This window comes from Pomacea canaliculata, linkage group LG11 (genome assembly GCF_003073045.1).
Source record: "Pomacea canaliculata isolate SZHN2017 linkage group LG11, ASM307304v1, whole genome shotgun sequence".
Lineage (NCBI taxonomy): Eukaryota > Metazoa > Mollusca > Gastropoda > Architaenioglossa > Ampullariidae > Pomacea > Pomacea canaliculata.
The window spans coordinates 3,621,610-3,647,806 of record NC_037600.1 but is presented as its reverse complement, the minus strand read 5'-3'; the positions used below and the strand labels follow the sequence as shown (position 1 = coordinate 3,647,806).

Genomic DNA, 26,197 nt, shown 5'->3' with positions numbered 1-26,197 from the left:
GGATAAGAATCAGTTTACGGTAATCAGAGTTTTGAAGACATGTGGGGCATTTGATGGACTTGCCAAAAAGCGGGACATTGGGCGTCCCGCCCGGACATTTCATGACCAGGCGGGACACGAGGTCAAAAGCGGGACTGTCCCGCCTAAAGCGGGACGTCTGGTCACCTTAGTTACGACGATGCTCCAGATGAAAATGACATGACTATTAGAATAAATGTAGATTTGTGTACATGAAAAAAATATAAAAGATCCGCTGAAAAAAGCCATAATACATCAATATACATGTAGTAGTATGGAAGATGACACGCATACGCACTCACACAGGACAGGTACAGGCTGGCGATGGGGGGTAGTTACTGGCCGGGTGACAACCCCGTGACCGAAGGAAAGCTGGAGGGGGTCGACATGCCACAGTATGTAGGTGCGCGGGTGTGTTTGGAGGGAAGTGGGGGTCAGAAAGTGAGGAGACAGCGCTGAGGTGGGAGTAAAAGAAATTAGAACCCATGAAAGTAGATGTTGCTTGTGGACACACACACACAAATCCCTGTCAATTCAGAAATCAACAACTGTGTTTGTACGTATCATAATTTCTCTCGATGATCATATTGCCTTATTTTAAGTAATGTTACACAGTGTTTTTATATTGTAGCACTCTATTAGTGTACGAAGTATCATGTCTTTGCCGCGGGGGTTGTAGATTTGCATCTGTATTCTAGAATGTTCAGCACGGCAGAAATATAACAAGGTAGCATGTCTTTGTTGCGACAAAGTAGAATGTCTCTGTTGCGAGGGAGGTCTAGAATGTTCGAGGGTAGGGAGAATAAATAGTAGGACTGACAGTGGGATGGGAGCTTTGTGAATTTGAGAGAGAGCAGTTAGGCCAGTCTGAGCAAAACTGAATAAAACACTTCAGTGCGGAATTCAATCTCTGTGTTATTTCTGGTACGACAGCCCACTCTACGTAGCCATTTGACATGTTGGTTACAATATCTTCAACTTAGACCGGGGGGGGGGGGGGGTAGATATATAAAAAGCATAACTTTTGCTTATTGTGTTTCCCTCATAAATAAAGATTTTTCTGGGATGCGTATTATGCTTGTGCCTTGTAACAGATTACTGCATAAAGCGTACATTATGCTAACCAGAATAAGATGTGGGCTTCATAGATCTGTTACTGTTTCTGTGTGTAACAATTGAAGCTACTATAATTAGACATAAGATCCATGTATTGTGTATTAGCTCTACCACAGACGTGTAAATGTGGATTGATGACTGTCTTTCGAGAAAAACGCCTAGCCTCTAGCAAAGCTCTTCGCCACAGTCTCTATGCTTTCAGATACATTACAGGTATTTCAGTATTTAAGGTACATGTAGTTAGTAAGCCGTATCCCTGGGCATGGCTCTACATAGCACATGTACCTATTTAGCAGAATTCTTGTTTGGCTTAAATCGTCACTTGGTAGATCTTTGTGAGGATCTGTGTGCTGTTGACGGAATTGTTTTCTGTCAATTAGGATCATTACACCCAGTGATCATGCACGGAACTGAGGGCGTATAAGATTCTTTTAGTCGTTGATACACAAGTATCATTGTCTCTGGTGCTTACTAACAACCGCTGCAATCAATTGAAGGTTATCTTAGTAATCGTCCGTAATTTAATCTTAGTAATTGTCATTGTCCGTGATTATTGTTACATTGCACATGTACATAGGCTACTTTTCACACATAAATAATGAAGATTATAGTCCAGTAGCGTTTTCTTCCTTTTTATTAAAATGTAAGCTAAATATTTGCCATTCCATTAACTTTTTTATGGCTCAAAGTCGTCCAAAGAATACAGCACAGCGGAAGCACATACACCATCGAAAAGAACAACTCTAAGCAGCTTGTCAGTTATTTTAATTTATATGGAAATACGATATGCACGCCCTCGCACACACACGAAATCACTCATGCAGAGTTGTATTTAAAAAATACATTTTTTCAGAATGTCTCGATTCAACTGGGCCCCTGCAGCAAGTCGCCTCCTAAATGGAATCCTATGTGTTTACAAACCTGCAGAACTGCCAACATCAAGAGTGATAGAAGTCATCAAAGGGAATCTAGCTAGAGGTGTCTGGTGCTTTAAAATCAAAGTAACACTCATGAAACAGTACTGCAAATGTAATACACTTGCATCAAAATAGTCAAGTCAAAGTTACATAATGTTTAAAATAACTGACAGTCATTTAGGTCAAATTTCTAGATATTAGCATATTTGTACATAAAATGATATCCTTCTATTTGTTAGTACTTTCTATTCCTTGATATCTCTTGTTACAAGGTTTTTAAGGTTTTGTTCTTATGACAGGGTTAGTTAAGAGGATATTATTAACAAGCTTAGTGAGATAATATATGTTTTATTTGTACAGATTTTTTATTAAAGTTTGGTAGCATTATAGATCTTGATGAGATGATATATCTGATGTCTATTATTTCTACTCTGTTTGAAACAAATTTCACCAATAACAAAGCAGCCTTATTTTTTTCTATAACAGACTTGAATGCCCTGCCATGTTACAAATTGGAGTCAAAAATGCGGAAAGTAGATCCTACTTATGACTTGGCAACACCTATGGTTATAGATGAGTCATCTCCAGTCTTGTCTGATGATCTTCTTGAACACAGACTAAGTGAGTTGTAAATGAACGTGTTTGTCATATGGAGCTAAAAAGATGACAACAGTGCATGTGCATGTCATTTGTGTGTATTTTGCTGACTAAGTTTATATATACTTTATGAGTACATTGTTTTAAACTTGTGATTCTATCTTCAGTTCTTGGGCAACGGTATCTTCCTGATGACATACGAATCCAATCATTGCACAATATGCAGCGGCATTCTTCAGGCGTGTTGTGTATGTGTATTTTTTCTGCTTCCATTCTTCTTGCACAGTTGAGGTGATGATGGTACAGAACAATATACAAAAAGATGCAAACAGTGGTTTGAGATATTACTGGGAGATATTACTGGCTGCTTACAAGTTCATGTATATAATCAGCTATCCATGTTTATGTAACAAATCTTATACAGAAGCTTTACTACATTTATTCATGAGTATTTATATGCTTTTGTTTTTTGCAGTTGTTAACATTTAGGCACCATTCACAAACTTAGACACTGTTCATTAACTTAAACACTCTTCATTAACTGGCATTCACTAGTCTTGTCTCCTAGAGTATCGTTTAAATGCAGCTGATGTCTTTCACTTATGTACTTTGTATAGTGTTTTTGTGGTTGCCCGAAAACCTACTGCCTCTCATTTCAACTTAATAGAGTTCAGTTGAATATGGCATATTTAACCATCTCTGCTGGAAAAAACCAAACTGTTAAGAGTTAAGGAAGGTGAAATTTGTTCTTTTGCAGTGCTTGGTGTTGGTAGAGGAGTTTTTCAGTTGGAACATATTGCTTTGTCAAGATTATTACGGGTGAGTTCTCATTCTCATTTCAAATATTAACAAAAACAATGACAGTTAAAATATGTATCCAATAATGTATTATAATATTTGCTTCATATGCTTTTGACCAAGAGATAGGTATGTACTAATTATAAGCTATCTTATAATTCATTTGATATGAAAAAGGGAATATTTTTAAAGCCTGAAGCACTTTTCATTCTTAAAAAAATGTTGAAAAACGAGAAAGAATATCGAGAGGGATATTACATTTCAAGACCTTCAAGAAGATTACTTCTGCAATTGATCACACTCCCTTTACAGAATCCATGCATCCATTGCTTTGTCTTGGTGTTTGTTTATTGATCAAACTGCTCAGGGATTTCACTTTTTTTTTTTTTTTTTGTTTGACAATTGAGAAAACAATGTGTTCCACTAGAGTAATTATATCCTGATAAATTAAAGATCATTAATGAAAGAGAAAAAAAATAGCCCAAAATTTGTCACAAAATTTGACCATAGGTTTATCACGTGAGGGGCAGGTTTGGACTTGCAACTACCAACTTTTCCCCCAAAGGCAAAATCACTGAAAGAACAAGCTACAGTAAGTGCTGTATTTTTGTGATATTTTTCTATCAATGTCGTTCTTGAATATAAAAAAGATATTCTGTTTTAGCTAAGCTTTTCCCCCCTCTGTTGCAAGCTGATTTGACCTTGCACATTGTGTATGAAGTACGTGTGTTTTTGTTTTGTTTTGTTTTTTTTGTTTTTTTTGTTTTTTTTTTTTTTGGTGATGCTTTATTAAGGTAGGTGCTGTGGCCAAATCACTGGTGTACTTGATTGTGGAGGAGAAGGGTGTTGGTTCAAGGCTTGTACATGCCTGTATCTGAAAATCTTCCCATCCCACCTATATTATGGGTACCTGGGTGGTGAAAGGGTGGGCTCTGCCTTCCATGAGCCATGCCCTAAACCTGGTGACCCTCATGGTCTTTATGGTCAAGATGCTATGCGACTCTTTTTTTTATGACCATGATCGAAGATGTGTTATAGAATCATTAAGTGCCTTTTATTTTCTGCTTTGCTATACCTATTCTTTCCTGATAGCTTTAAAGATTTGTCAGCAGAGTTGTAGAAAAGGCATCTTGCACATAACGGAATAATGCAGGACTGGTCATAATGTTTGTTCAGGACACATCACCCGCTCCAGAGTTGACAGAGTGTGTGCTGCCATCCAGTCTACTTCAAAGATACGAATGCTGAAGTAAGCTAATATTTAGCCATTAAGAAACAGTTTCTTTGGTGGATACTTGCATGTTGCTTACTTATGTTATTAGCACCAATATACGTCTGTTGCTGGGCATTGTGCTACTCTATACAAGATGATAATCTTGTTCAAAGCCTCTGTTATCAAACTAAGATCATGGAACATATCAGGGTGATGATTAAACCCCCACCATTGTCACAAATGTACTAATCAGAAATGCCAGAGACTGACAAGACATTCTAAAAATGGGCCAAACATTTGTATACTGATAAACATAAAAACCAATGTTGTATTCCAAGTTATTAGAATGATTTCTTTTAAAGCTGATAGATGAAAATGCTCAACCGTGGTTTTTTTTTGTGCCAACTGTGAATGGTAATGTCATATGCATGCACATAACATAAAGGAGAGTTTCAACAAATTAAATTTGTAATCATAATTTTAATCCATTTCTAATATGATCATATATTTCCATTTGGGAACTTAGTATGTTTGTTAGAATCATACTGCTTGTTAGTCTTAGAACTGCAATGTGTACCATGCTGTTGGGTTCAGAACCAAACTGCATGTTGCGAAAATTCCATATACATTAATTCTGACATGAAAGCCAGACAAGAAAATTCAGAAATTCCTTTCATGTGTTATAATTGCATGTGAAGATCACCAACCAGTCCACCCACCATCTATCCTTGCTTCTTTTATCATCTCAGGTATGCTGGCATTGACCTTCAGAGTCAAGAGGCCTATGAGCTAAGTGCCTCAGGCTTGCTACGCCCTGAAAATAGCCAGTCACCACCCATTCTATACAGCACCAAGTGTGTGGAATTTCAGCTTCCAGATTTTACTTTGGGTGAGTCCACTTTCTGTTTCAAGACTGAAGGCAAGATAATTATGGTTGAGTAATACTGCTTTGAGAGCCAGGTAGTAGTTACTCTTGGCTGTGGATTAGGTCTAGGGTTGAAGGCCTGCTGTGTCTGAAAAATTCGCCCTTACCACCCAGTGAGAGTAAAATGGGTCATTAGCATACCTAATTTGTTCACAGCATTCTGCAGCCTTCATCCTGTAAGCTGCATTGTCTGTAAGCTGCATTGTGGGAAGTGTAAAAATGGCAGCCACAGAGAATGTTTGCATGAATGGGATGAATCAATTTGTTTTCAATCCCCCTCCATCATTCAGAAGGCATAAAAATCTATTGAAGTTCATTGGCAAATGAGTTTAATATGGAGGAATGTATGCATATCGCTCCAGTAAGTTTATTAGTAGAGCAGAAGGTGTCATTAGCATTGCCATGGACGTGTATTTATGGACTGATGTCTGTATGCTGAGATTCACTCTTGGCTTCTTGCGAAGTGATCCGCAGTTAGTCTCGGCGACCCATAACAAAGAATGTGAATAAACCGGAAGCTATGTTGTTTAATGTCTCATTTTAGTAGTTAATCTGAAATGCGAATAAACCGTAAGCTTACTGGTATGGAGCCTCGTTCTAGCAGTTAAGTGAAACAAATAGTCTGCCAGCTGTCCAGGGGATATACATTTGTGGCATTACTGCTAGGTAGAAAGGTGCCCTGAGTGGGTAAAGTAGTACAACACACATCAGTGGCTACACATGCAGCAAGGTTTCTTACTAGAGAAACTGCTTACTCAATAAACAGTGACATACATGTACTGAATGACATTGTGAGTAGATAATTATGCAAGCGTTTGTAGTGATTCTTTGCAGTAATATTTATTTTTACCTCCTCTTGTCTTTAGTGATGAGAACATGCCCCAAACCAAAAACATTTCAAACATTCTGTCAATATTTACTAGGATTTCCTCAGTAAGTTGCTAAACAAGTTGTCTGAAGACACATTCACCTTGCCGCTGATAGTCCCACCATGCTTGCTCTTGGTCTGATTATTACCAGTTAAGAGAAGAAGAAACTGTATGAAGAGTTGCTATTGCTGAGCTCATCTAGGTTTTCATAATCAACATGTTAGTGTACCAAAATACAGACTACATTAGGAAGCATATTGTTAAATTTGCACATCAGATACCAGTAAAAAAGTAAAATGTCAAATGTTTGGTGGACTAAAGTGCCAGGTAAACACAAGACTGTTATTAAGGCAACTAGTTGAGCAGCTGAACTTTGAGCTAAATACCCTATGCCATTGAAAATTTTGTTTGGACAAGGGATTTGCCTTTTTATTTCACATGCAGGAAAACTATTCACTATTTCACCTTTATCCAGATTTCCCAGACTTTTTGAGACCTTATGGACAGTCAATCACTACAACACTCAATTTTCTAGCCCTGGAAAACCGTTTTTTAGGACTTCAGACTCTTCATAAAACTCTAGATAATTGGATGTTGGCCTGCCTATAAAATTAACCTGTCTGTACAAAAATTAGTATCTTATAATTCCAGGAACCAGTTTAATTTTCTCTTCATTGAGGCATTTTTTCTCCCTCTTTTGCAGAAATTACCAGCATAAATGAGTTTTGTGATTACTTCAAAAATGTCATTCATGACATAGGGCTTCAGCTTCGGTCTACTGCTGTCTGCACAGGCATACGTCGACTACGGTACGGTCACTTTGAGTTGTCGCATGCTCTTCTTAGAAAACACTGGAACTTGGAGAGCATTATTGACAATTTGCACCAGAACAAGTCTCAGATGACTGCTGAAAAGCTATGTACAGGATTGATTCTCCAGGAGCACAATCAGCCAGAAGAAATAACTGATGGTAAAGGCAGTGCTGAATGCCAAGAGAAGAATATAACAGCATAAAAAGATGTTAGAAGCTGTCATTTCCATCTGTTTTACAAGAGAATTTAAACTGAAAGCTGTAATTGTGTGACTTACATTTGTTGAATAAAGTGTGAGGAATGGGGGAGGGCTGTCGCCCTTGTCTGCTGGGAGGCAGAGATTATCGCCCTTATCTGTGTACTAGTTGGAATGCGTGGAAGTGACGTTTTAAGAAAAGCATGCATGAGTGAGCAAACTGAACCTCTGTAGTTGGGGAAAAGACTGAGTGTGATTTATTCCCACACCAGTTGTCGAAGAAGAGAGACTGTAGTAAATTTTTTTGAGTGAAAGAGACCAAGGAAGCGGTTCTGGGACACTGAAATGTATCGTCGACAGTCAGGTGTGTCTGCCTAGTCAGCACCTACTGTTCGGGAGTCTGCAAGTGTGTATCATCGTCAAAAGGTGTGTCAGCCTAGTCGACACTCGCGGCTCTCGGATACGGACACGGTACGGTCGACAGACTGGCGTGCTGACCTCGTCAACCCCAGCGGCCCCAGTTTATGAAAGTTTTTCAAGGAAGTGTATATGTGAACATCCCTGGACATCACCCACCGTAAGTGAAAATTTTGGAACAACTGGAGTAACATTTGTTTATATAGATTGAACGACGGAGAGGTTGAGAGTCGTCATTGAGGTGCGATTTTTGGTTTCCAGTCATTTTCATGTATTGATTTGAGTTACGTAAATGTTGTTGCCCTACCTTTAAATACAAGCTCCCGCACACTATGGTAGTGTAAGCCCAGGTACAAATCTCAGTAATTTGTTGTCATAAAGGACATGTGTTGTCTATGACTTGTGTGCTGTCCCCATCATAAAGACATTGGGATGTAAATGGCTGCAGTGTTTGAGGAAATATTTCTACATCATTAGATTCATGAAGTGTTCATATATTGTAGGCCTTAAGAGCACTTTGTACATTTCAGCACAAACATGGTTGTGAAAGAAATGGTATATCTTAACATGCAACCATAAACACTTCCAGTCATCAATTTGTGCAATGTTTTTTATTTACTTAAAAGGCTGCCATTCAATTACAATTTCCATTAGAGCATCATGGAAAAAAACTGGTAAAGTGTAGAACACTCAAGGGGAACACTTTCCAATGGGTCAAAGGGCTGGGCATGTGAGCACACCAATTCATTTACATGACTCTGGAGAAACTGGCTACATGGAAGGACTGGCAAGAAAATCAGGTCGCTTCCCATCAGTTTAGAATTACAGCCTCTTGACCATCATCAGTGACCAGAAAAAGTGTTATAGAAAAAAAAATCCTTCTACCTCAGAAGGCAAACAAGTCATAACACCCAGTTAACTATTCACTACTAGCTGCACGTCAAGGAAAAGCCTTCCTCACATCCACACACAAAATTTTATGCTACAAAATGCAATGGAGAGGACTTTCCTCCCTTTATGTTGGAACTATCAAATATCTTCTTTCATAATTAATATCAATTACAACAAAAGATAATGGAAATAAAAATGCCATAGCATTTTGAATATGAATGGTAATTTATATCCTGTAAGGACATGGGTTCGTTTCCTAGGACCATGCAGATCAAACATAAATGAACACTGAGTGACAAACCTTTCAAGATGGTGATAATCATTTGTATGTTAAGCCTTAGACTGCTAGTATTGACAACTGCTGAGGTAAAATCATTATTATTCATAACCTTACAACCACTACTAAAATGTTCAAAGCACATTCATTTTTCATTTCAGATTGCACTTCCATGCTACCATGTTCTGAACTGTATAAAACACAGTTCCATTAACCTTCCCAGGTTACTGAGTACTTCATAACTGGGTGACTAATAGTTTAAACTAGATGGGCTTTTAATAGCATCAAATGCTTATGGCTTGCATCTAACTATTGATTTAAGATGAAAAACTGAAATCAGAAAACTGATGTGATCCCATTATCCTAGCATGGTTACAAAGTCACAGTACTTAACACTAGAAAATGCAGAGTTGCTATAGAACTTAACTGGTGTATCACATGCAGACTTTGTGCATGAGCAACAGGACAGTTTTTTTCAATATGCCATACATGTAAATGCTCAACCTAATAAACTGACAGTGCTTGTGCTTGCAAGTTCATTTCTCTTAAAAATACAGGTGAAATTTCACAGCAACTTCAAAGAACAATTGAATTTCTAGAGTGCATTTCCTCAATGTGCTGTACACAAAAGACTACAAATGAACTGACATTCCCTCATTTAAGAAGCAGGAGTGTTGGCAAACAAATGATACTATAGCAAACATGCTTTGTGCACTCACTCTCCCAAAAGGAAGCAAATGTTTCAATCTAGCAAGGGCACTTTTTGACTAGCTATCATTTCAGACAACCAAGAGCATTTTTTTTAATCATTTCCTTTTCTGAGAACTTTGACAAAAAAAAGGGGGGGCACTAGCTTGTAAATTTCCATGTTTTCTAAATGATAAAGTTGCAATAAATGTAAACTAGAATACTGCTGTGAGCTGCTTTAATGTGATGTTTTCATTTTTATTACATGCATTACAACAGATATTTTCTTACGCTTGGGAATATAAATACACAAAGCCAGAAATAATGCCCAACATGAATTGCACCTAAAGCAATCACACAGAGGCAAACATTTTCAAAGAATAAAGCATACCGCTGAAAGTTAAAAAAATAATAATAGAAAACAAAATTTCCCAACACACACACACAAAGAATCCACTAAGCCTTAATATATTCAGTTCACCACTTGAAATGATGGCAAAAGTTGCTGGTGTTGTGAATGTAATAATAGGATCTATTCTGCAGATAAACCATAAAACATCTGGCTATATATTTAACAGTTAGTATGTTAATGTGATCCATTGCAGAGGTTTGTATTTTAAACAACTGCAGTTCCCCAAGATATATTTGTGATGACTGGAGATCATAAAATGTGTCCAACTACACTTACTCTTGAACAAAATACCCTTAACGATGACCTTACATATACCTTGACATTTTTTTTTATGTGCACCTCAGGGTGCTTATGTTTTGAACATCTTGGCATGGTGTGCACTGTATCTAAGCATTCCATGTCACTGTTATCACAAGGGTTATGAAGCGATGGTTAAAATAGTTATAATCCAACCTCATTGGTTTCCCCTCTTTATTACAGGACTTCACTGTGTCTAAATCCTAACATAATAGATTGTAGCTCAGAGATCTGGCTGAAGTGAGTAATTTAGAGTAGTCTGAGCAGAAAACAGTCAAGTCTTTCTACTTCCTTGGGAAAATATAAAGTTAGCACAGAGAAATGACAAGTTTTACATTTAAACATTTTTTTAAAAAAATAAATGAGCAAAGACTAACTCTCCCTGGCATGTGTAAAATTTCATGCAACAGGTAGAAATCCACTTGCAGCATGCAAGAGACTGAAAAATAAAATTACCAGAGAAATATTTCATCTGATAAACAGCTTTCTGTAAACAAAAATCTGTCATGCAAGAACTAGTATTATATCACTCTTATACCACTGTTTTTTGCGCTCACACATTCGTTCATCCACACATCTGCACCCATACACATGCACAGAGGATCCATAATGGCAGCTTTGCAAATATTCTGCTGGATTTTGTGCAACCAAAAGTCCAATGTCTTTGCCTTCAGTGTTCACAAAAAATGCGGTTTACTGTTAGGGTCATTGTCGCCAGTCCACATCTCCATTTTTGATTTTTTTTTCCCTTGCATTTGACATCCTGGTGCTAGGTGCACAAGACCTGATAGGTGATCGATGTAAAAATTCTAGTGCCACTGTTAGTGGCAGATTCACCTGCTTCATGACTCTGTACCAGAAATGTCACCATTCTGCTGGCACTTAACATCTGAAAGCATAAAAAAATATCTAAATTACTGTGATAACAACTGTACCAGTAAAGTGTGCTTAAAAAAATGACCCAGGTGTGCAGATATTGCAAATGTATTCTGGTGCTTTTGATGTTCTTAAGCTGGCCATTCCATTGCATTTCCCTTTACAGCAGTAAGAGCAAAAGAAACAAACACAGTAGCACATTGTGCAACGTATAGAATCAAAAAGTTGGGGGGGGAGAAAAGATTGTGTGAATAGAAGACCACCAGTTATATACTCATGAAAGATGCAGATCTTAAGCTGATGCTTTAAACCTTCTTAGAAGGTTAATGTGCGAACCAATAAGGACAAAACATTCCAGACCACAAAGACATGGTTGACATGGATTAACTCTACTGCAGAGGTTAATTAGGGAAGCAGATAGCCAAGTGGTTAGAGCGTGCTGGCTTAATGCCTGATTCAGGGCTTCTGCTAAGGCTAAATTCTTTGGGATTCCAGGGACCCGTTCTTCAGATCTATGGGATCCCAGGCTAACTGTAAGGGGTCCCTTTACAATGTGAAAAAAAACCAAAACCAAAACAAAAAACAAATCAACTACTTTGTTCAACTGCCTTTCAGGCACACAAAGCACTCTAATGTCTAGTCAGAAACTGCGAGATTTCTGTGCCATGAAGTCTGTGCAAGCATCTGTGATGAGCTTATGCTCACTGTACTTGGGGTGCCCACTTTCTTTCCGTTTCTGAGACGATGATTTTAACCACACTGTCAACGACATCTAGGAAATAGGTTAATGGTAAGTGGGAAAAAACTCAGTGCAAGGGAAGCAACTCACCTTGTAGCAGACTACAACAATAGATTGGGCCATGATGTCAGACACTACACTTACCCAATTTTGTATCTGTTCTTTGCCCAAATTTGAAGGGGTCCCCTGGGACCCCATTGAAGAAAATTGAAGGGGTCCTCTGAACTTTTAATGCGTACTGTATGCAATTTTTTGCATAAGCAGAAGCCCTGATTACCAAACTTCCCCCATACCTAACTTCTCAGAGGGTTGGGAAAGGTAAGGCAGCGATGCAGAGGAGATGGGCACAGCCCTCATGTAAAGATGATCCCAAGAAAAGCGAGGTCTCTAACATCTCCCTCCCCAAGAACCTGAACAGATTTGGGGGTAACTTCTACCTTCTCCACCTAGACAATGAAGCGAAAAGTAAAGATAGTGCACACACACCTTTTCTGTCGTCTTTTACTGCCTCTGCACCAGCTTGGCCATTCTGCTTTTTTAGAGGCAAGAACCCACACCACTGGTGCTTGTCTTCACAGAGTACTTCCATGGTGTTAAGGAATTTTTTGCCAGAAAACCCTCCAATGGCATATAGGCTGCCCTGCAGGCTCACAGCAGACACGTTGGCACGGGGAACATTCAGCTGAGGCCCATATGTCCAGGTCTCAGAGTCCTCATCATAGAATTCTGTTGTTCGCAAAGAACTGACACCATCACTTCCTCCAATGACCCAGAGTTTGTCTGCAAAGAACAACAGGCTGCTAGGGTAGTTCAGACATCTCACACTGTGACACAATTTTCACCAATTGACCAAAACTTTTTTTTTTTACATACAATTCTGCAGGTTCTGATGCATATGTAAAGCTTTTTGATTTCAGAAGGAAAAGCAGGAAGAGCCCTGCATGAAACATACACAGAATACTCACCCCCAAAAACAGCAATCCCTGCCCCTCGCCGTGCGCTATTTAGTGGGGAAACAATGGTCCAAGTGTTGGTGCCAAGGTTGTAGATTTCCACAGAGGACAGACAGTTCCATGAATCTGTTCCTCCAACAGCCACAAGACCTCCAGTAAAGGTACTTACAGCAGCTTGGTAACGAGCTGCAAGATAAATAAATCAACTGCCTGATCTAAGACAACTTATTTTTCTAATCTGAAACTATGACAAACTAACAATGAACCCACCAAGATTCTGAGCACAAACTAACCCTAACCCACCTATGTTAAGTGATGCAAAGAAAGTCCAGGTTCCTTTATTCAAATCATACATCTCACAGGATGCCAGACGTCTCTGCCCCTCACTGCCTCCAACACAGTACAGTTGTCCATTCAGCTCAGCAGCACCTGCATGCAACCACACACATGAGAATAGCCAAATCTGTGGAAATGGTGTAATAAACAAAGCTACAACCATCACTAACTGCATGCACATTACAGATGACCTGAACTGGAAATTCTGAAAGGCACATTTGTAGAATATGCACAAGAGAATGAAGGAAAATGTGACCCACCACCACAGAATGAGTCTCAAGTTGAACAATCGAGATTTCGTAAATTGTAAAATGTTCAAATGTACAGGTTTTGATATTTCTTTTGATACTTAAGTTGTTCTCTTAGTCCTATAATTGAGTTATAAAGGTTTGAAGTGTCCAATGGTACAATGTTCACCCTAATCACCTTTCTGGGCCTCTGCTACAAAACTGCTCTGTGCAACTTGGGACTCATTTCATGGTAGCAGGTCACAAATAATGATCTTGAAACAACTATTTTGTTTCACAGATCAACCTTTTCTTGCCTAACCTTTGCCTTTGCTTATTAAATGTGCGCACATGACAGAACAATGTTAGTCTTGGCACAAATCAGATGTATTCCATTTTGCTGAGTTCTGAAATCTTTTCTAGTGTGCTGCAAAGTTTCCCTGATGAAAAAGTTACCTACCTACTGAAGATCTGGGTACGTTAAGGGATGCAATGGCTTTCCATTTATTGGCTGAGAAGTCAAGACAATGTACGGAATCCAGATCTTGTGTTCCATCTGAGCCTCCTATGGCATACAAACGATCTCCAATAGCTGCTGCCCCAAAGCGAGCTCTAGGATTCTTCATGCTTGGCAGTTGTGACCAGCGGTCATCTTTTATGCTGTAAGCTTCTACTGAGACAAGGCATTGGCCACGATCATAACCACCTGCAGACAAGCATAAGGCAGACAGTTTATGTCTGGGAAGAAACTTCACAACCCACTGCCCCTGTTTATGACATCAAACATATCAATGTGTACAGTATGCAAGAAATTAGATCATCTAAGTCTCACTACTTAATTCATAGAAAGAACAGTATGCCCAAGATGAGACCTAAACCCAGGACTTTCACTGTGTTGGTGACAGGTACTAACTGTAGCGGCATCAAACTGCCTTGGAAGGGTAGGAGAAGCTTCGAGAACAAAAATAGGAGATTACATACATCCTTGATGTAAGTATGCTGTTTGTTATTTATATACATATATGTCACTTGCCCATTATATTTTCATTTGCTAATAATTTTTACTTGCTATTTTATAACGTTTACTTTTGTGATTAAAGCATCTTCCCCTGTTCAAACTGAAAGCTGGTCATTGTCATTGTAGGTTAATACCTGCAGTGATAGAAAATCTAGTTATGCCAGAAGCCAGCTCAGAGAACAACAATGACCACATACCAAACACCACAATGCTATCATTCCACAGACACGCTCCAAAAGCACAGCGTGATGTTGCCATGGTCTCCAAAGGCTTCAACGTGACTGCTTGGTCCCCTCTGTCTAAAACTTGAGCAGCCAACTTCACACCTGCCTGTGGAATGGTGGGTGTGGCATGGTGTCGCAGGTGTAGAGAAATAGTCATGGTCTTGCCAAACAGGACTGCCAGGCCCACATAAGAACTTTCTGTGAAGAAAGAACTAAATCAGTCACAAATATATAAGTACCAGCGACAGCCAGTAAAGAAAGTGTACTCTTGCATAGAAAAACAATTAGATGAGTAAATGAGACACAACAGAAAAAGTCCACAGCAAAAAAATTATAAAAATACAATAGTGCTACTTGCAATGCCTGACCTATATGAAAGCTGACAGAACATGATATGCACCTCCTCAAAACTCTAATCACATTTTACCACTCCAAAAACTTCCACTAACTTTATTTAGGCCATTTATGTTTCATTTTGAATGTGGCCTGTCCATGTTACACAATGCAACACTCACCACCCTGTTTTGAGATAGCAATGACAGACCACTCATTATCTGCTGGAGAACGTTCTGGACTGATGCTAAACTTGTGGAAGGGAAGGGCTTTGCCACCATTCATAATCTGACTGTGCTCTCCACTGTCAGGGCTTTGTTTACGGACACTCTGTGAAGAAGAGAACAATACAGGCAATCAATAGTAAGAAAAACAGAATTACAAACCTTTCTCCCTTTGTGTAGTATTCCTCAGCAAGACAGCGGAAATCTATTTCCTAATCTTTTCCTCTCTTGGTTATTCTGATTTTTGTACACACTTGTACAACTAAAGCCACTAAAAAGTGTCAAAACCTCACCCTTCTGCGAGAATGCTTCTTGTAGTCAGACACCATATCGTCTTCAGAGATTGTAGAATCATTGACCTCCTTGCAATCCTGAAGATGGTTCTCAGTGTTCAGGTAGAGCACATTCACCTGTCAGACCAAGTGGTGTCAGATTCTCAAGTCTCTTTTCTTTCCCTCATTCTCCCACCTGTCTTATAAGCAAATGTGAATGCACAGCATTGAAGCATATACTTTTTAAATTTAATCTCACCTCCTCAGTCAGCAATTCCACCTTGGGTTTTGACTCATCAACATTGGTTCGTGCCCACTCCAGCACCAGATTAAACAACTGGCGCTCACTCCCACCACGTTCCAAGGCCTCCTCAGCTCCTGCAAAGAAAGCAGTAATGTTTAATGTCAACAACATACAGTACAGAAGCACAACAGCTAAGTTGTGGTAGAAAAGATGATCACTTAACGATGGGATCCAAATTTTGCTGCATGTGAAATTCTCTTTATAAACGGTAGGAAAACTTAGCTACATATATCTTTGGTGGAAAATATATTTAAAAAAAAATAAAATATCATAAAGTGCAGAATACAAAATACCTATTATTTCCACTTTGAGGTCAGGTAATCCGTAAAAATGCTTGTTGTTGATGATCTTGTCAATATTTCTTTGAATAAAGTCATCAACCAGGCCACGGAACTCTTCATCCTCACAAGCACACTTGCGCACACCTGTAACAAGATTCACAAAACTAAATTAAAAAGAAACCAAAGCCACTGCAATGAAGAGTTTAGAAGAGCAGCCTGAAGTTCCACTGTGTTGGGAACTATGGCTGGCAATGTTGGCAAGAATTTAGCCTGTTCCTGAAGCCACCTTGTCCTTCCCAATCCCACCCATTTAAATCCCCAAGTAGGTTTAAAAAAATTCTCTTTGACACTACCTGTATAATTCTACTCTGTACATCCCAAGTCACTGTGCAATTTCAGATTAACACAATGGTTCTGATCTGGGTTCTTTACCTCTATCTAAGTTTAAACTCCATTTTATGACTTAAATGCTAAGTTTCGGGAGACCTAATTTTCATGTCAGGTTTTACTTTCCTGAACCACTCTACTAAAAAAAAATTTTTTTTAGACACTTTAACAATGCTTTCAAATGTTTGGAACACATCTACTCTCTCAGTGGGAGTGAGGGCAGCTCACTGCTGTCTGGCTAACTTTTAGCTCTACAACCCCTCTGGCATGGTTGAGAACAAAATTACACCAGCCTAGCTAGAGTGCACCCAATGAACTACTCATCAACAGTAGGATGTTGGGCTGATACCTAGACAGTTGGCAGGAGTGAGGCGAGAAGCCAGGAATGTGGAGCAGGCGCGGGCCACCTGCTCCACGCGCAGAGCCCTGGCCGTTTTGTACACATCTCCTACCTCCTCAGCCGTCACGTGCAGCCTGCAACAAAGCCAACACATTGCTTGCTGTCCACAGCAGATGGGGGCGGGGCGGGGCAGGGCAGGGTCTTTATGTCACAGGAGAAAGACTACCAGAGGGAAATAATGAAAATTTTAGTATGGCTCAATTGCAACGGGACTAGAAGGAAAGGGTATAAAACCAGGGGACTAAGACATTGCACAGCACAATGATGCCACTAAGGGGGCTAGATGGGCAGAAAACAAAATGGAAAAAAAAATGCAAGAATGTGTATTAGACAATTAGAGAAGCCATTTTTTTTTTGCACAACTGATTCCTTAGAAGGCATGGGAACATATGGCTAGCACAGATATACTATGATGAAAGTTGGTTCCTTAATGATGAAGACTGAGTTGGACGGAAGTGGCCTTTTAATTTGAAAATAATAATAAAAACTTGAAACAAATGCACGTAACTAAGACATTTAAAAAAGTGCTGCTTTTAAGTACAAATACGAAAGTATATGTGCATTTATCGGTATATGTCTATCTATATTTGCATATACATATCACACTGAGGATTCTCCCTAGCAAAGGGGTCATAAAAATCAAATCCCTGCCACCAAGTCCCAGGAACCATTTTTTTGTTGTTGTACAAATTACCAAAGCCGTCCAACCTTTGTCAGCTAGCAATGCAATGACATGGTAATAAGATTTACTTGCAAGAAGTTAGGATGAGAAAAACGTCATTGAGCAGGGTAGGGGATTGGGATGGTGAAAGTCAGAAAGGAGCGAATGATCTAGCCACCTTTTGTTATCCATCCAATTCAGCTAAAAGCCTACACCCTATGACACTCATCACAAAAAGAAAAAAAAAATACAAAAGGATTATACCTGCCAGTGTACATGTAGTCAAGGATATATTTGAATGTCTGGAAGCTGATATGTTTCAGTTTATACATGGCGCCCGTGTGATGCAGGTCCCCCGCACGAGAGAACAGCTCAAACAGCACAGGTGAGGCTGCAGCTAGCACTGCACGGTGGACTGGCAGCTGCAAGGTGTAGCTTTTGTCAACACTAACATCAAGTGCACTTACAGAATGTGCATACAGTAAAAACCATATATACAGTTGTAAATTTCTTTCAGTGATCAAATAATAATAAAAAAGACTTTTTTCTTTCCATGTTGTCATGCTGCTCATGTCTATAAACAGTTTCCTGCAGCCCAAGATATCCTGGCCTATGTCACATCAACACTCATGCAGATCTATTGTACACAACCAAAAAATTAAAACCTGGGCATCAACAATACACACTTAGATGGTAAAAGAACTGCCACACTGTTACAAAAATATGTAGCCTTTTACAGATTTTCTTACCCGAAAGACAATTCTGTTGCTGAGGAGAGAAAATGCCTCACACTATTTAACAAGCCTGATGCATCACACACACAATAAAATATGATCGCACATTGAAACTGATGGCTGAATTGCAATTGATCACAAATTTTTAAACACTTATTTAATCTGTTCAGTTCTTCAAGCTAACTTGCTTTTTTAATAGATGCATAAAACAAGGTCTGTGATTCTATCATTTTGAAAACAAAGTACACGAGAGTCATGCAAGGACATTGGCACATACCTCCCTCTCTCCAACCCTCAATGTAGCATCACAAAACTGATGTTCACGTTGCAGAGATAACATGGCTGCCAGCAGGTCTTTGTGATGATCTGGTGCCTTGAAATTTAGACCTTCCTCCTCATCATCCCCTGCTTGACCCTTGTTTCGTCGCAGAGGCAAAGCGAAGTTGGAAGATGTTGGTGGGGAAGAGGACTTTCCATTGGTCATAGAGACACCATTGACTACAAGGTGTGAATGGCCATTTGTGGTGTGGCTCTCACCGTTACCATTGGCAAGGAATGACATGGTGTGGTCTGACATCTTGGTTACCTACAAAAACGATTAGCACGTATACAAAATGACAAGCACAAAAAAAATCTCAAATACACGAATACTGATTTGCACAAACATATGTGCCACATCAAATAGCATTTCTACCCCATCTTTGCTGCTGATGGCATACCCTGGTTCAGGTAAGCCTAAGCACAAGCCAATGAAAGGCCTTGACAGTTGTTATTTAGAAACATTTGTGAACACTTTCCAAACTGCATGCATATTCCCCCGCTCAAATCCTGTGCAAAGCATGCTTATTTCCCCTTGCTGCTGGCACATCTCTGTGTATTCACACTTGCCCTTGCCAGCATCATGTAGTTCTTAAACATCCTGTCAGAATTCTAAAAATAAATATTTCACACTTTATAAACAAGCATGTTCCTGTTGCATTAAATTGGAGGATGATCTGATCTGAAATAATTATTGAAAGACTTGCTTCTGTGTGTGTGAGGGCAGGATGCACATGCAGAGCTCCTAGGCAAATGAGTCTGAGCATGTATTCATCATTGTACTTGTAAAACTAGTGCATGCCCCATCATAGAAGTTAACCATGTGTAACAATCATTTTAGAGAACCCATGTTTCTTATGTCCCAATATTCTAACAACTACCTCCTATCAATCAAATTATGTTAACTTTGCCTTCCCTGCTGCTTTCCTCCACATACACACAAACGCGCACGTTTCATTTACCCTCTACAAGACAACCGCAAGGTCAACTAAGGATTGAGTGGATACCACGACAAACCCACTAAGTCAAAGTGTGGGTGGGTTGATGCGCCAGCATGAATGGGTTTGAAGGAGGATGTGGGGGGGGGGGGATATGGCTGCAGACATTTTCCTATTCGCCATGCGGTAACAGTCTGCGCTAGTTATTTTTGCTGCCAAGCTGAAAAAGCCAAAGACTACAGCTGATGCAATACCTGCAGAGCTACAGCCTTTGGCTCTGCTCAGCTGCCAACCACGACAAGGCCGGTGGTGGTGGTGGTACACTATTTACTACTTGATCAAGGGAACGCAGGACTGACTGTAAGTCAGGCCGGTATATCGTTTGCCAGCCACTGCGTGCCGCCAAATGTGGTAGCGCTACCTTTACAAGCCACTCTCTGACTCGCACACCTCTAGTTCCTTGATCTCACTGCGTGCCCACGCCTGGTGTTTCTTCTAACTGGTTTTTAAAATAGAAATTTCAGAAAAAAATAAACCACTAAACACAGGCAAGACATTTTATCTACAATACCCCACGAAATAATTCTAATCACAAGCTTGCAGATCTGCGCCATTTTTTTTTATGCACGACATATATCTGAAAATGTAATCTGCAGACTTGTTACCTAGGCGGCCTTTTACAATTTCGTACTAATCGTTCAAAATAATCCTGACCTAAACACCTGCCGCAGTGGAACTGATGATACAAGCAGCCTTGAGGAATAGGTCGCCAGCGTGCGATCTAACACTCAACAAAAGCGTCAAGCATGCGTGAAGCACGAGTGAAGGCTGCGCGCGCAGACTGCTGTCGTCTGCTTGTACGACAACAACGAAGCGGGTGAACTTACCGAACTTGATCTAATGGAAACGGCGTGACTAACAGGATTTTTATTCATCCTTGTATTTATCACACAAATGGTTAAAACTGTTGCTTGTTTCAACACTTTCGTTGATAAAGAGGTGACTCGCGAAAACCAGACGGTCAAACCTTTGGCCTTGACCTGTTTTAACCTCACCGGGCAACAACAGACCTTCATGGAACGAGTTCGTTGTTTATGTCATAATTAATGCAAATATCACGCATCCGAATTTTTTCCGACAGCGATCACAGGAAATAAAGATATACCCTGCCCTGTAAGCCGTACATGTGACGTGGCTCTACTCAGTTACAACCAAGGAAAGGTTCAGTTCCATACAATCACACCGTCACTACAAAGTGCAAGACTGTAATATGTGATTCCCCTCCCAGCTTAAAACTTAGCTTTTTGTCAAAACAAAACAAAAAAGGTGGAGGGGGTGTGTTGCATGTTCGTACCACACGCGCATACATTCAAATGTGCGCAGGATGCGTTCACTTTGTGAAAAATAAACGACTGCTTGTTTCTGATTTCTCACTTCTCAAAGAATGAAGACACTGGCATCACATGGTTCTTTGCCCTCTATCCTTAGTAGGCTGAGTGAAGAAAGGTACGGTTACACCTGACGATATACGATAATCATTTTAAATGCGACATAAAAAGTTTCGTATAACGGCGGAGACATCATTATGACAGAGTAAATGTCACACTCTGACGTCACATCCAGTGACCCCTGAATATGATCCTGTTTGTGAAAGTCGAAGGCAAAAATCCCCGGAGTTCGCTGACGAGGGGGTACTTACCCCTAACCCTTGGGGCGTGTTTTATGTAACCTTGCACAATGAGTAGAACATTACCAGAGAAGCAATCCCTTTTGCTCTGATGTCACGGTTAACTTTAGATTCAACGCAAAATCCGCGTGATGGAGAGAACGCAAACACTTTCGGTTTCGAGCTATCATGGGCAGCACACTTAACAAGCGCACCCGACCTTTGCATACTCGGGACTGAGATTTTTCTTTTCGCAAAAGAGATGATTGCCTTAGAAAAGTTGACCACAAGAAAATGTTGGCTGAGAAAGGCAATGTTGGTTGCGTCACATTTACGAGCGGCAGGCCAGACAGCGGATGTGTACAGAGTATTAAAGCGCATGAGCTCGCGGGATCTCGCTTAGTTTCAAAGAGAGTGTCAAAACCTCGCCGCTGCTAGCTAAATATTCCCCAACCTCACCCGGTGCAAACTACGCAGTTACGTGAGACGACGCAAACGTATCGTTTATGGCTGCTGAACCTGAATTACGTGTCACGTAGTTGTATTCCAACATCCGTGTCCCTCTTTCACCCCCTCCTCAGTCGTGAGGGTTGGGGTGGAGACAATGACGAAAGAAACCGCCCCACCTTTGACTCTTACACACTAACCTAGATCCGCGCTATTCATGCGCGGCAGTAACCAAACAGGGAGAACGCGCCTTATCGATTACGCACACGACCACGAGCATGTAGCGACCAGACCAACGAACATGTTCGAGTCAGGAGTAGTTTGGCGCGATTGACGCGACAGGTTCCTCGGGGTAGAGCCGCAGTATTTTGGACACACTTTTTACAGGCGGGTACCGACCGATCGGCCCACCCGTCGGTGGTCTATTCACTCGTGTTTAGGCGTAACCGCCAGTTACAGCAGTATCAAAGCTTACCATGCAACAGTATCAAGAAACCCCCCCCCACCACCAACACCTACCCTCTTCCTTTGCTCTCCCTCCCCTTCACCCGCCAGCCCCAAACTTTATTTGGCGTCACTTTTATTTATTTTTTGCAATACGAACCAGTTGTTCTATGGAAACTTTCTACTGAATCGATAATTGTTGCCAAAAACTCTCCAACCGCTTAAGGGAAATAAACAGATTACTATAATGCCATAAATGTATACTCGCAAGCAAACTATGTGTATCTTGGCGATGACTGAGAGGCGGCTAGATGACAAGTGTAATAAGGAAATGACATGCAAAGCTGGCTATTAGCACTCAGATGCCCCATCTTTCTCCCATAGAAACTGTACAAATGAATTGGTGTCAGCTATAAATGTGAAAACCCCTTTTTCCCCCTGAGATAACTATGACATATTTAGAGGGGTGGAATGCTACAGAGTTTAAAGGGGGGGGGGGGGAAGCTAAATTGAAAACAAGACTGAAAAAGTAGAAAAGATTTAAATGCTGAGTAAATATAGCCATGACTTTTGTCTGTTATGACCAGCATCAGTGTGGCCGTGCCATCTGTGTGACTTGACCTCCACAATCTCTGCACACATACCGTTCAATGTATACAAGGTACTTTGCTGGTTCAATGTGACAGCATTTTGCTCAGATACATGCTGCTGAGATGTATATTTTGATCAGGATTTATCCTTAGGGCTCCTTAAGTTGTTTCACCCATCCATTTTATTTCCACAGCCTATCACTTCTGTCCAAATGAATAGTCTTTTCAACTGTTCACAAGGCTGCACAGCCCACAAGACTTTACCACTGAAATGTAGCTTAATGAACCAACCATTCACTCAAGCACAGACATGCATAGTAATAACAGGATACATATCCTCATTGTCTAAAGTATCAAAATACCCCAATTTTTTAGCAGACCTCAAACAAATATAAGCTCTGCTTATATCTGAGCAGTTCAAAGCCTTAGTCCTGAGGCGAAAATAAATAAGCAGGTGACTAAAAAATAAGTCTATGCTGCCTGGGGCCTGATAGCATGGAAGAAGAAAGTCTAGTTGTTGCAGCAACTGCTCCAAAACCCAAAGCCAATCTGGTACCTGTGACAGAAAGCACACTTTCTCCCTGCTGGAACAAATACCTGACTGCAGAGGACTGGGAAAGCTAGCTAATCAGCCTCAGACGTACCTGTATTAAATGAGGAATCTGAGACTGCCAAGTTGGGAAAAACTGTAGACATGACAACTACAGATATGTATGACCTGGAACAGTTTTACTGATAGTACTAGTAGGGCCAGTTTGTAGTTTTTCATATGCTGTCCATTGAGCTTGAATCTGCACAGGGAAATGCACTCTACGAATTCAATTATTATTAATTTAGAGTTTCAAAGCAGCAGCTCACATCTCTTTTGGGAAAAAGTTTCAACAAATCATAGAAAAGTGCATTTGGTACTGTTTTCTAGCACAGACTGCAACAAAGCCTGCACTTAAAGCATATCCTCAATTCAGAGGTGTCTTCAGTGACCAATATTGAATGATACTCTATAAAATGATAGATTATTTGAGCTCTGTAAAAATATCGTGATGTAATACAAAAAATAATAAATCCAGATTGTGTAATAAAACGTGATAAACTGTTTTGTTGGTGTGTCAGAACAAGTTATGTGCTGCATGTATTTAGACTTAAAGGCTGCATATCTACTAATGCCCTCAGAAATAGTAATCATATCAACTAACTAAATAACATACAATTTCAGCTTTTGTGGAGAAATCGCTGGAAATAATACTGAATATCTGAAAATGGTGCGGATATTTCTATCTTCATTTTTATCTGTAGACTACACTACAAAAAGTCTACAAATGATTCACATAAAATCGACGTTGAATATGCTCTACTTCAGTTACAGGGAATATTAAAGCTTCCTACCCATCCGACCCTCCCACCGCCGCCCTAGAGAAAAGTCCCGCTTAGCCTCAGGCGAAAAGAACAATTATTAACACGATCACATCTTGTTTTGAAAAGATACCAGAGGTGGGAATGGGGGACGCCGAGGTGCTACGCTAAATAGCAAATTATTTCAAAACAGGAATGACAAATACCCCAGCCATGTCTTTTTGCCACGGCTCGATGCAGAAAACGAAGTCAATACAGGGTGACAATGATAAGGGTTAGGAGAGGATGACAACAAACCGCCCTTCCACGGCAATCAATAACTGTGGTCTGGCCAACGAACTACTCTCAACTAGTTTGGCCCAGCGTAACTACATGGGCGGACTGCTATTTCCACAGTAAATTTCAAAGTAAAACTCGCCTTGAAAAAAATAACAACGTTATTCTAGGAGTACAATCACGTTTTCTCTGCGCATTTAAGCACGTGTCGGGAAGAAGCATTATCCTTTTCTATCGAATAGCGAGAAGAAAACAGCTTCACGCAAACCAAGACCCACAAGAGCCCGCGTTAACGAAATCAAAAAAAAAAAAAACGATTTTCAGACAATGAAGTGTATGAAATGTTCATGAAATTAAGAGATGGAGGAAATATGGAATAAAATGAAGCAGATTACCTGAAAATGTTGTGGTTTGAATGTGTTTAGCGTTGTATCCCAAATTCAACGAAAGCAGACGTCTGTCTTCAGCAACGTGCTCCCCCGTCCATGCGGTCGGTTTCCGCGAGACCTTGTACAGACTTGGCGAGCCACACGCGCAGGCACAGCGTTTTAAGGTGGGAGTCGACCGCGATTCGTAGTCAACCGTCAATACAGTGACGTCACGGCCTCGCTGGGGTCAATGTCACGTGTACCCTACCGCGGTTTTTGTCCTAATTTTAATTATTTGCTATCGTCGCACCTCATGACTCTTTGTGTGTGTGTGGTTTTTTTTTTTGGTTTTATTTTAAAGAGGAAACTATCAACGGAAGGGGTGAAAGGACTGTACGGCGCTAACGACTGATTTTATCTGTCTCGTGCTGAATCAGTTGCGCTGTCGCCATTACGTGGATCACCACCCACCCCATCCTCGAAAGCCTACCACCTCTCCGATCGTTTACGATGTTGGTTTCCAGTGTCCCTTTCCACATCATGTTTTGTTTCTCCACGGCACATTAGAATTTGTTGTTGTGGTTGTTTGTGCCTGCAACTTGATTCAAAACAAAACAGTTCCCACACTACACTATAGTCCTTTATCATCCTCTTTCCCCCGTTTTGCTACTTCCCTACCCGTTTAATTTCCTTTTGCAAAATCACGATATTCTCAGTCTTTGTTACTTGGTTACTCTTTGCATTTTTTTTTTTTTTTTTTTTGCATTTGTATTTATTCGTCATAGGTACTGTTGTTTATCCTTTAGTAATGCATAATATGTTGTTTGTTTTTCTGTCCCTCCTATATGCTGTCCATATCTCGTTCTTATTTGTAACCGCATAAGAGCATGCTCCTTAATGAGTGTATGAGTAATAGAGATCTTGCGATTATTATTATTATTAGGATTTGGACCTCTCACTGTATATGATTGAGGAATGGCCAAACAACTATCAAATTAGAGATCAGCTGTGATCTAATTAAACTAGAAATGGATGCCTGTTCGAAAAAATACTACTATCTTATGAAGAATATATACGGTGCAGTGAATTCGTACTAAGCTTTGAGAAGGTTGAGAATGATAATCGTGTTCTTATATTTTGATACAAAAATATCTTTTTCTTCTCCATTCTCACCACCACCTCTTCGTCCACAGCAGATTGGTGCTGACACATCGATAAGCATACGCCCACATAGCCACACAAAAGCAGTCTCAGAATCGATGAAGGATGTCCAGAAGTCGCATTTAATTAATAAAAAATTGCATACGTGAGGACACGCGAATCCTGATTTTGTTGTTCCTTGATGAAATGAGTTTATAGCGCGCGCGTGTCGAGTCGAGTCGAGTCGGT

The 26,197-nt window shown here is 40.1% G+C and overlaps 2 protein-coding genes across 4 annotated transcripts; one reads left to right on the top strand and one right to left on the bottom strand.

Annotated features, from left to right (window-relative positions):
• The first annotated feature begins 1,449 nt into the window (after window positions 1-1,449).
• Window positions 1,450-8,474, top strand: LOC112575136 (mitochondrial mRNA pseudouridine synthase Trub2-like). 2 transcript variants are annotated; one of them, XM_025256743.1, is made up of 9 exons: window positions 1,450-1,631; window positions 1,988-2,112; window positions 2,538-2,672; window positions 2,816-2,896; window positions 3,406-3,467; window positions 3,957-4,038; window positions 4,623-4,695; window positions 5,409-5,548; window positions 7,157-8,474. In XM_025256743.1, the coding sequence occupies exons 2-9, from the start codon at window positions 1,989-1,991 to the stop codon at window positions 7,465-7,467; spliced, it is 1,008 nt and encodes a 335-aa protein (XP_025112528.1). In that variant the 5' UTR covers window positions 1,450-1,631; window position 1,988; the 3' UTR covers window positions 7,468-8,474. The 2 variants fall into 2 exon arrangements, with proteins under 2 accessions (XP_025112528.1, XP_025112527.1); XM_025256742.1 differs by having other exon boundaries at window positions 1,988-2,163; window positions 2,517-2,672.
• On the bottom strand, window positions 8,475-24,987 carry LOC112575135 (influenza virus NS1A-binding protein-like). Of its 2 annotated transcripts, none has more exons than XM_025256739.1 (14): window positions 24,836-24,987; window positions 18,689-18,997; window positions 17,942-18,099; window positions 16,966-17,090; window positions 16,242-16,373; window positions 15,904-16,022; window positions 15,666-15,782; window positions 15,331-15,478; window positions 14,789-15,013; window positions 14,034-14,279; window positions 13,314-13,439; window positions 13,023-13,196; window positions 12,544-12,837; window positions 8,475-11,331 (listed from the first exon to the last, which is right to left on the bottom strand). In XM_025256739.1, the coding sequence occupies exons 2-14, from the start codon at window positions 18,986-18,988 to the stop codon at window positions 11,285-11,287; spliced, it is 2,211 nt and encodes a 736-aa protein (XP_025112524.1). In that variant the 5' UTR covers window positions 18,989-18,997; window positions 24,836-24,987; the 3' UTR covers window positions 8,475-11,284. The 2 variants fall into 2 exon arrangements, with proteins under 2 accessions (XP_025112524.1, XP_025112525.1); XM_025256740.1 differs by lacking the exon at window positions 24,836-24,987 and adding an exon at window positions 20,382-20,529.
• Window positions 24,988-26,197: the final 1,210 nt, after the last annotated feature.

What these genes read in the sequence shown, in the direction of transcription:
- LOC112575135 (XM_025256739.1), bottom strand. Translation starts at nt 18,988, where the DNA reads ATGTCAGACCACACCATGTCATTCCTTGCCAATGGTAACGGTGAGAGC. An exon ending in TGCTATCTCAAAACAGGGTG is followed by an intron (nt 15,014 to 15,330) that starts GTGAGTGTTGCA and finishes CTTTCTTCACAG; the next exon opens with AAAGTTCTTATGTGGGCCTG. An exon ending in CGTACCCAGATCTTCAGTAG is followed by an intron (nt 13,440 to 14,033) that starts GTAGGTAACTTT and finishes GGTTGCATGCAG; the next exon opens with GTGCTGCTGAGCTGAATGGA.
- LOC112575136 (XM_025256742.1), top strand. Translation starts at nt 1,989, where the DNA reads ATGTCTCGATTCAACTGGGCCCCTGCAGCAAGTCGCCTCCTAAATGGA. An exon ending in TCTTCTTGAACACAGACTAA is followed by an intron (nt 2,673 to 2,815) that starts GTGAGTTGTAAA and finishes TTCTATCTTCAG; the next exon opens with TTCTTGGGCAACGGTATCTT. An exon ending in TCAAAGATACGAATGCTGAA is followed by an intron (nt 4,696 to 5,408) that starts GTAAGCTAATAT and finishes TTATCATCTCAG; the next exon opens with GTATGCTGGCATTGACCTTC.